This window comes from Mytilus trossulus, chromosome 12 (assembly GCF_036588685.1).
Source record: "Mytilus trossulus isolate FHL-02 chromosome 12, PNRI_Mtr1.1.1.hap1, whole genome shotgun sequence".
Taxonomy (NCBI): Eukaryota; Metazoa; Mollusca; class Bivalvia; order Mytilida; family Mytilidae; genus Mytilus; species Mytilus trossulus.
In genome coordinates, this window is record NC_086384.1 from 55,637,352 (window position 1) to 55,648,573 (window position 11,222).

The 11,222-nt window shown below is 31.8% G+C and overlaps 1 protein-coding gene across 1 annotated transcript in view; it reads left to right on the top strand.

Annotated features, from left to right (window-relative positions):
• LOC134692599 (uncharacterized) overlaps positions 1-11,222 on the top strand; it is a 30,854-nt gene that overhangs the window by 19,458 nt on the left and 174 nt on the right. Inside the window, exons 5-11 of the mRNA XM_063553057.1 lie at positions 6,470-6,568; positions 8,250-8,348; positions 8,867-8,965; positions 9,198-9,284; positions 9,519-9,605; positions 9,834-9,920; positions 10,970-11,216. Coding sequence (XP_063409127.1) covers positions 6,470-6,568; positions 8,250-8,348; positions 8,867-8,965; positions 9,198-9,284; positions 9,519-9,605; positions 9,834-9,920; positions 10,970-11,216 — 805 coding nt within the window. The remainder of the gene's footprint in view (positions 1-6,469; positions 6,569-8,249; positions 8,349-8,866; positions 8,966-9,197; positions 9,285-9,518; positions 9,606-9,833; positions 9,921-10,969; positions 11,217-11,222) is intronic.

Sequence of the window (11,222 nt, forward strand, 5' to 3'; positions counted from 1 at the left end):
CGTCCAGAATATGAACCAGCATACAATAATTAAGTTAAGTAAAAGTGATAAATTTGTTCGGCTGAAAATGTCGAACGCTATCAGTATTAATTACCCGAAAAAGATAGTGTATATCAGGGTATGACTGATGGCTGACCAATTAGTAGAATGGGGCTGAATATTGAAATACTACTTTTTGATAAACATTCCTAAAGTAATGAACTAGAGAAGTTCTCGCTCGGACACACACTCCGTAATCTAGTATATTATAAGAGCATAAACCTGAAGCACGGGGAGGCACTCTACTGCCTCCACACGGCCCTAAAGACAAACTCTGTAAAAAATAAAATTGAGAATGGAAATGGGGAATGTGTCAAAGAGACAACAACCCGACCAAAATAAAAAAACACAACAGCAGAAGGTCACCAACAGGTCTCCAATGTAGCGAGAAATTCCCGCACCCGGAGGCGTCCCTCAGCTGGCCCCCAAACAAATATATACCAGTTCAGTGATAATGAACGCCATACTAATTTCCAAATTGTACACAAGAAACTAAAATTTAAATAATACAAGACTAACAAAGGCCAGAGGCTCCTGACTTGGGACAGGCGCAAAAATGCGGCGGGGTTAAACATGTTTGTGAGATCTCAACCCTCCCCCTATACCTCTAACCAGTGTAGAAAAGTAAAAGCATAACAATACGCACATTAAAATTCAGTTCAAGAGAAGTCCGAGTCTGATGTCAGAAGATGTAACCAAAGAAAATAAACAAAATGACAATAATACATCAATAACAACAGACTACTAGCAGTTAACTGACATGCCAGCTCCAGACTTCAATTAAACTGACTGAAAGATTATGATTTCATCATATGAACATCAGGCACAATCCTTCCCGTTAGGGGTTTAGTATCATACCATCATAACATATATGAGAAGAACATAACCCGTGTCATGCCAAAAACTGTTTTTAGAATAAATGTGTTTAGTTCCGACGCAAAGACCTTATCAGTGACTCAATATTAACGCCAAAATATGCAATCTTTAATGACTTGACAACAGTATCGTAATTATATCCCTTCTTAATAAGTCTATTCAAAGGTTTTGTAAGTTTATGAGGTGAATACTGACACCTTTGTTCTTTATAAAGAATATTTCCATAAAAAATTGGATGTGAAATACCTGAACGTATAAAAAGTCTGCATGTTGAGCTATATTTACGAATGATGTCTTTATACCGATGATAAAATTTAGTAAATGTTTTGACTAGTTTGTGATATCGAAAACCCTGGTGTAATAATTTTTCAGTAATACATAAATTTCTCTCGTTAAAATCTAAAACATTGTTACATACACGAGCGAATCGTACAAGTTGAGATATATAAACACCGTAAGATGGTGACAAGGGAACGTCACCATCTAAAAACGGATAATTAACGATAGGAAATGAAAAATCATCCCTTTTATCATAAATTTTAGTATTCAGCTTTCCGTTAGTGATATAGATATCAAGATCGAGGAAAGGGCAGTGGTCATTGTTAGTATTAGCTTTATTTAAAGTGAGTTCACCAGGATAAATTTCATTAATATACATACTGAAGTCGTCATTATTGAGAGCCAAAATATCATCCAAATATCTAAAAGTATTATTAAATTTGTTTATCAGATGTTGTTTTGATGGGTCTTTGCTTATTTTTGTCATAAATTGTAACTCGTAACAATACAAAAAGAGGTCCGCAATAAGTGGTGCACAGTTAGTCCCCATTGGAATTCCGATAATCTGACGATATACGGAATCCCCAAAGCGAACAAAAATGTTATCTAGTAAAAATTCAAGGGCATATATAGTATCAAAGCATGTCCAATTAACATAGTTTTTTTGTTTATTGCTACTAAAAAATGACCTAAAAGAGTTTGAACATATATATTCATACTGGTTTTACTGGATGATTCCTGCAATTTAAAGATAGGGGGGATGTTTTATATATAAAAAGAAGATACATGTTAAGACACTCATAAATCACCATCAACTATTAATTCTATTCAAGAAAAGGTACGACCTAATAAAAACAATTTCTCTAAAATAGATAAATTGGAAATGCATTAATAAATGCAGAATTTAATATTTAACTTATATTAGTGGGGTGACAAATTGGAAAAAGTCGCTTATTTAAAGAGTTTAATGGACCGAAATACCACACGACTGAAAAATTCGCATGAAGATAAAGTAAACAATATACTTTCATTTTAGCCCGGTCGTAGAGTTTTCCAAAGGTGCATTTTTTTTTTGTAAAATCGCGTTAAAGTGTGATTTTCGGATTATTTTTTTTTCATGTTCCAACAATGGAACGCTTGTAATAAATTACCGAATGATATCAAGAAATTGGTATTAGATGAAAGAATGATGTATCAGCTATTATCATGAGTATTTGACATCAAGCTTTAATATCATATGAACATATAAATTGAGTATATTGGACAATTTGCAAATGTATGTATCATTATGTTCAATCTTACCGACTGTCAAAGTATATGACATTTCTTATATATATCGACAATAGTTAATTTTCACACAAAAAGGTGGACCAACCAATACTTAAGAATTCTTAGTATATAAAAGCTTGATAGAACATACAAATCAACTTTAACAAGCATTTTTATTAAACCCATCACATTGCAGTATTACTACTCAATTTTCACCCCATGAAACGTTCCCCTTTCATATTTTCCCCTGACATATGAAATGGAATGAATTTAATATGCATTTTCTTAAGTTTTATAAAAAAAAAGAGTATATATCTGTATCAATAATTGTGTCTATGTGCTTGAATCAGTAAAGATGCTAAGGATTAGTAACTTTTGAGGTGCTTTTATTCTTGTTTTTCGAAAAGACTAATTTTAAACCACATTGGAACAATTCCTAAAAAATTACGGAAAATTATTGTCAGCCCTTATTTTGTTTAATAAGAACGAGTCAGATAGCTCAGATCGTGTTGCTAATCTTTTACATGTCAAAGAAAATTTTTCATACATTTGAATAAGTGAAAGAAAAAAAACATGTGTGTAACGATGAATCAACTTTCGTTAAAACACCACTTCATGACGTTATAATAATTACCATGACTGGTAATAAATGTAAAAATGAAGATGTGGTATGATTGCCAATGAGACAACTGTCCACAAGCGACCAAAATGACACAGACATTAGCAACTATAGGTCACCGTACGGCCTTCAACAATGAGCAAAGCCCATACCACATAGTCAGCTATAAAATGTCTTTTCTGGAGGCAAAAGTCATACAAGCTAAGCGCTAAAGGCATGTCGAGTCATTTGAGTGTCCCGATATTGTTTTGAAAAACGCAAATTATCAGGCAGGACATCCAGTGGTGAGTTAACTCTTCATAAATAACTTCAAGGACAAGCCGCGTCAACATTTAGCATGCATTGTAAACTACTTAATAAAATGAAAAATAATTTACTTCTGATTCTAAAAATCAATCGTGGCATGATGTTGCTTTTCAAATACTAATAGAAAGTCTACAGGATGGTCTGTTTGCAAAAGAAAATAAAAAAAACCTTTTCGTAGCCGTATAGTTTGTCAGTTTACAGATATTGCATTTTGCGAAAAAGAATTGTGAACAGCTGTTTACGATCGTTCGAAATTTTAAATTATTTCGATCTTTACAATGTATTCCAAACTCTCTGACAGATAATTTGGCTGGTAAGTAGATAATGATAATTTTCAAATGAATAATGATTACAATGCACTCTCATTTGATACTTAACGGAAATGTATACTTTTGCTGAGTGGGTGATATTCCTTAATGAACAACCAGTACACTCCTGATCAGATATGTCGTATTGGTATTGTTCAAAGTCTTTATGTAAAATGGTGCAACAGTTATTAAGATTTATCTAAATAAAATTGAGAAAGGAAATGGGGAATGTGTCAAAGCGAAAACAACCCGACCATAGAGCAGACAACAGCCGAAGGCCGCTAATGGGTCTTATATGTAGCGAGAATTCCCGCACCCGTCGTTGTCCTTCAGCTGGCTCCTAAACATATGTTTACTAGTACAATGATAATGGACGTCATACTAAACTCCGAATTATACATAAGAAACTAAAATTAAAAATCTTACAAGACTAACAAAGGCCAGAGGCTCCTGACTTGGGACAGGCGCAAAATTTTGGCGGGGTTAAACATGTTTATGAGATCTCAACCCTCCTCCTATACCTCTAGCCAATGTAGAAAAGTAAACGCATAACAATACGCACATTAAAATTCAGTTCAAGAGAAGTCCGAGTCCGATGTCAAAAGATGTAACAAAAGAAAATAAATAAAATGACAATAATACAAAAATAACAACAGACTACTAGCAGTTAACTGACATGCCAGCTCCAGACTTCAATTAAACTGATTGAAAGATTATGTCTTCATCATATAAATATCAGGCAAAATCCCTCCCGTTAGGGGTTTAGTATAATACTACCATGAAATATATGAGAAGAACATAACCCGTGTCATGCCAATAACTTTTTTTTTTTAATAAATGTGTTTAGTTCCGAACCCTATAAGTGAATCAATATTAAAGCCAAAATATGCAATCTTTAATTACCTGACAACAGTATCGTAACTATATCCCTTCTTAATAAGTCTGTGTAAAGGTTTTGTAAGCTTTTGAGGTGAATACTGACATTTTTGTGCTTTGTAAAGAATATTACCATAATAGATTGAATGTGAAATACCTGAACGTATAAGATGTCTGCATGTTGAGTTATATTTACGAATTATTCCCTTATACCGGTGATAAAATTTAGTAAATGTGTTGACCAGTTTGTGATATCGAAAACCCTGGTGTAATAATTTTTCAGTAATACATAAATTTCTCGCGCTAAAATCTAATACGTTGTTACATACACGAGCGAATCGTACAAGTTGAGATATATAAACACCATAAGATGGTGACAAGGGTACGTCACCATCTAAAAATGGATAACTGACGATAGGAAATAAAAAATCATCTCTTTTGTCATAAATTTTTGTATGAAGCAAGACTGCTTTAAAAACATAATAAAAAAAGTATGTGGTTTGATTGCCAAATAGACAAATCTCCACAAAAGACAAAATATATCACAATCATTTACAACTGCGGTATAGATCAAGCCTTCAACACTAAGCAAATCCCTTGCCGCATATTCAGCAATAAAGGGCCCGAATTGACAAATGTTAAACAATTCAAACAAGAAAAACAACGGCATAATTAATGTACAAAATAATAAACGTACAACAAAAATGTAACAGCACCAAATAACAACATTTGAATAGCAGGCTCCTGACTTCGGACAGTCACATACAAGATATGGTGAGGTTGAAAATGTCAGCGGGCGCCCAATCCTACCCTTACATCGTACATTGGTGTATATAAAAAGATGTGATATGATTGCCAATGGAGCAACTCTTCACAAGAGACCAAATTACACAGATATTTACAACTATAGGTTACCGCACAACATTCAACAATGAGCCAATCCCATACCACATAGTCAGCTATTAAAGGAATTAAAGGGACAATAAGGTTTATTTCAAATGGTGGTATCTCCAATTTTTTCTTCCAGTCATTGAATGCAGATTAATTAGAGAATATAAGAAATGTCTTTGTGTACCTGCAAATAAACATGGATTGATATGATTTGTAGGTACATTGTTACTATGCACTACAACGCTTTTGATTTGCAAGAACATGACGAAATGTTTCTAGTGGGATCTTTTCAAAATCTATAGACTGTGAAGTAATTTTGTGTCGGATCTATAAGTGACTTGAGGGACAGATATAAGAATTTTTACTGTCGCCTCTTTTTGCCAATGAACAGACACTGAAAAGTTATCCCAGGGATTGCATCAGATGAGAATCATGACAGTAATGTTTATTTCTAATAAGGTCTTTTCCTCCCATATCAAACTTTTTGACTGGAGGTGTTTCTTCAACCAAAGTCATTGTTCTAACCTATTCACAACATGTACAACGTTTTAGTAGCTGAATCTTAATTATGAATATTTTTTGTCGATAATTTCTGTAGATAAAGATATTTGTGACATTTTCTTACATGTTGCAAGCTAGAGTATATATCACTAATATCTGGTACAAATGTAATCAGACATAAATATGACTAGCTATATATCAATAAACAAAAATATAAAAAAATATACAAGACTAGCAAAAAGCCAGACTTTGGACTGGCGCAAAAATGCAGCCGGGTTTAACATGTTTTGTGAGATCTCATCATAAACAAAATGCATGACAGATTGCTCGTGTTAGTTGTTGATCTGTGTTTAATTAAAAACATTAAAGCGACGTTTCATAGAAAACTGACTCATATCATTAAATTCCATAAACAACAAACAAGAATAGATTAAGAAAATAATGTATCTTTTTACTAATGCCTTTAAAACATTCGTAAGTTTACAATTTTTCTTACTGCATTTAGAAAAGAATATTGAGATGAATATTGAAGACGTAGCAGAAAAGGCAGAGCATCGTTCAGCTAAATATTATGGCAAGTACAGAACCAAATCAGCATGGATTGGTTAGTAAAACACAGAAACGGGTAGTTTCTCATGAAATAATTTATCTATTATAAGACTTGTCACGGTACTATTCTATCCCAAATTCATTTATTTAGTTTTGATGTTATTCGCATCGGATTTTGTCTAATGCTTAGTTCTTTTCTGTGTGTGTTACATTTCAATGTTGTGTCGTCATTTTCGTGTATTTAATGCGTTTCCCTCGGTTTTGGTTTATGACAGGGATATGTTTTTGTCTATCGATTTATGAGTTTTGAACATCGGTATACTACTGTTGCCTTTATTTATATATATGAGAAGATGTGGTGTCATTGCCAATGATACAACTGTCCATAAAATATGCATATTAAGGTCAATTTCCGGAAATGCTTTAAAAACAATATTACAGCTGTGTTGGAGTGCAATTAATCGAAAATCAGTATCTAATCTATATTACGTAATAATCTAAAAGCATTTATAGATTTCAATACGTGTAATTCAGTGTTTCAGTATATAGCCGGCAAACAGTGACAAAACGCCTACATTTTGGGACGGTTTCACAACTGTTTCTAATGTAAATGATACAGCTCAAGTAAATTGAGTGATGAAAGCCGACCAAGAAAAGCAAATGAACAGGACAGTAAAGAATTCGTTTTGCATTATGTTATTTTTGGGTTAGTTAAAATGTAGCGTTTTTGCTTGTTATGCTCTTTGGTTTTGCTATATGCAAAATTAATGCAGAAGAACATAAAAGGTCAAAAGTTTCCAATTTGATTTACGGATACAACATTGCGGTCAATTAATTTTATGAAAATAAGGGGAATTGTAAGTTGACACTCAAATTGATAAGTCGAACAAAACTAACGACGCATAGGAAAAAAAGAAAGACGACAAAAATTATGTGTATAAATCCATATCAATATCTGAAAAGTATGTGTTTAGTTAATTCTTGTATGGTTTAACCTAAATGTTTGTTCATCTTGAAATATTCCTTTTTATTTTCAAAATGTTCCAATCTATAATTCAACCAAATGAATCAATTTTTTTTAAAATAGTCTATGATACCCTGCAAACTTTCTTTGACACACATAACTCTTGATCGATCTATCGAGTTGTAGGAACTAAAACTAGACATTATACCGCTACATATTTTAATTGTTAAAGACGACAAAAGCGCAATGATTAGGTAAGATTGAGAAGAGAAGGCAGATACTTGTTCAAGATGGCAAACCAAGAGCCAGAGCCGAATGTTTTTGATAATAAAACACAGGAACACTGTTTTATTCCTGATATGTTGCTGCTTGAACCATTACTACAAATGTATTCACCAAATTAACACAATATATTATTATGCAAAATATTTAAATGGTTTAAGAAAAAAAAATGAAGATAAAGTAGAAAAGGCATCTACTTGTTCAGCTGTTCAAGACAGCAAGACAAGAGCCAATGCTAGATTCGTTGGTGAGTTAAACAAATGTAATACGTGATTTTGTTCTGATATGCCGTTGATTGAACCATTATAACAAATGCATTTCCCAAATGTTCAACTCATTTTGTCATTTTATAAATACACTGTAGAGTTCAACCGTTTTTCATCAACCGTATAGTAGTATTTCGTATACATATTATATGTGTTTGTGTTGTGAATAATATTTGCTTTTAACAAAACAAGACATAAAACGCAAAATATTTGAATGGTTTCAGAAGACGGTACGGAGATGAATAGTGAAGACGTAGTAGAGAAAGCAGATACTCATTCAGCTGTTCAAGATGGTAAGACACTATCTAAAGCTGAATTGTTAGGTAAGTGAAACAGGAAAAACTGTTTTATTTCTGATATGCCGTTGCTTGAGCCATTACTTCAAATGCATTCACCAAATGTTAAACTCATTTGGTCGTTTTATAAATACACTGAAGAGGTGAATTGTTTTTCATCAATCAAGTACTTGGTATTCATGTACATATATGGGTTTGTTTTTTCTACAAAGATTTGCCTCAAGACTTATGTTATTACGCAAAATATATAAATGGTTTGAGAAAGCAATTATGAAGATAAAGTAGAAAAAGCTGTTCAAGACAAGAGCCAAAGCTAGATTTGTTGATAGGTTAAACACAGGAAATTTAGGATTTTTCTGATTTACCGCTGCTGGGACCATATACAAAATGTTATAATAGTCATTTTATTAAAAAAAAAGCACTGTAAAATTAAACCATTTTTCATCAATCGAGTACTATGAATTCATACACATATTATGGGTTTGTGTTGTTAACAAATTTCATCAAAAACAAAATATTAAACCGCTAAATATTTGTGGTTTTAGGAGACAGTAGTGATATGAATAGTGAAGATTTAGTAGAGAAGGACGCTACTCATTCAGCTGTTCAAGATAGCAAGACTCGATCCAGAACTGAATTTGTTGGTAAGTAAAACAAAAAAAAAATCTGAAATGCCACTCCTGGAACTATAATAAAAATGCATAAATAAAGTGTTACAGAAATTACAGAATTACTGTCATTTATAAATTAATTTAGAGTTAAACTGTTGAAATCAATTATGTGGTAGGAATTGATATGCATTTATGGGTTTGTTTTATAAACAAAATTAGCCTTAAAACAATGCAATATACCGCTAAATATTCTCAATGATTTTAGAAAAAAATAATAAAGATGGAGATGAAAAAGCAGTTACTCGTTCATCTGTCCAAGACGACAAGACAAGAGTAAAAGCTGAAATTGTTAGTAAGTCAAACAAAAGTATTGTGTTTTACCATGATATGCCGTTGCATGAACCATTATAACAAATGCATTTCCAAATGTTCAACTGATTTGGTCTTTTTATAAATACACTGTAGAGTTCAACCGTTTTTCATCGATCGTATAGTACGAATTCATATACATATATGGGCTTGTGTTTTTAACAATAGATGCCTTTAATAAAGAAGTCATTTACCGCTCATATTTTAATGGTTTTAGAAAACAATAATGAAGATGTATTAGGGAAGGCAGATATTTGTTCAGCTGTTCAAGATGGCAAGACACGAGCCACATCTGAAATTTTTGGTAAGTAAAACATAGAAAATCTGATTTTTCTGATATTCCACTCTTGGATATAATAAAAATGCATAAATAAATTGTTGCTAAAAGTTTGTTATTTAAAAATTCAATGTAGAGTTGTACAGTTTTTTTATCAATCATGTAATAGGAATTCTTATACATAAATTGGTTTTTGTTGTTAATAATATTTGCCTTTATAATACATTAATCCTAGAAGTATTTTAACGGTTTAAGAAAACAATAATCAAGATGTAGTAGAGAAGGCAGATACTCGTTCAACTGTTCAAGACGACAAAACAAAATCCAAAGCTGAATTTGTTGGTGAGTATTACATTGGAAATCTGTTTTTTTTCTATTATGCCGTTGCTTGAAACTTTATAACAAATTAATTTCCCAAACATTAAAACAATTTTATTAATGCACTGTCAAGTTAAACTGTTTTCATCAATCGCGTGGTAGGAAATAATATAAATGTAAGGGTTTTTGTTTGAACATCTTTTCAAGTTATAACATAAACATGAAAACAACAAAATATAGATGCATGTGTCCTAACCTTGTGTTCCCGCTCCAAATGGTCACAACTGCAATTAAAGAAGAGATTTTCAGAGCCTTACCATTCCCAGGTGCGGAACAGCAAAGAATTGTGTTACTATATTTTGTTAAAATCTGGAACGAATTGTGTATAACATGTAAAACATGTCAATAAACTAGTTTAAAGCTTCACTTGATACATAAAACAAACCAAACATCTTCCTGAATATTGTTGTGTTTAGTATATAAACAACCATTAATATTTATTGTCATTTGCGTAATAAAGCCCTTATTTAAATTCTCATTTTTAATTTTATGTTTAATGAAGAACCTGTACAAATGATAACACAACTAACATTATATCTTTGATTGTCCGTTACGCATTTTAAACAGAATTATCATCCTTGGTAAAATGTTTGCTTATAAAAATGATATTTTAAGTTATTACTATATAGTGATCAATTGTGAGTATAGAAGACATCATTTAGATGTTTTAACATTAAAATTAGGATAACCCTAAATAAATGTGACGATTTGTAAACTATTTTCTTTTCAATTTATAAGACACTAACAGCCACAAAATTGATCAAATTAAATAGATTGAGAGAGAAAAAAATGGGTATGATTTTTTAGTACATACTGAGTTTATTGTTTATAAGTACATTTACCTCTTATTTTGCCTTACAACTTTAGTCTTGATATAACCCAATTTGTACAAGTCCGATTTATTGAGCCGGTTTTTGCATGAACTTTTCTGATTATATTTCACAAAAATAATGATTTGATTAATAAATGATTTTTCAAATATATATCTTAATACAATCAGAATGTCTTTTTAGATATGTTACCAACGGAAAAGACAAACTACTTCAAGCTAGTGGCATTGTTAGTTGATACTGTATGCCAAGTAATCTGGAAATATATAAGAGAAAATTTACTTGGTCCCTCTAGTTTTGAATCATTTCTGAATTTAATAAAGGAAAAGCACAAATTAATTCACGTGTATGAAACAAATGTGTGTTGTGAATGTTTGTCGGGATTTATAAAGGGCGAAAATTTAATATCTAGAAAGCAGTTACTTCTATTGTATAA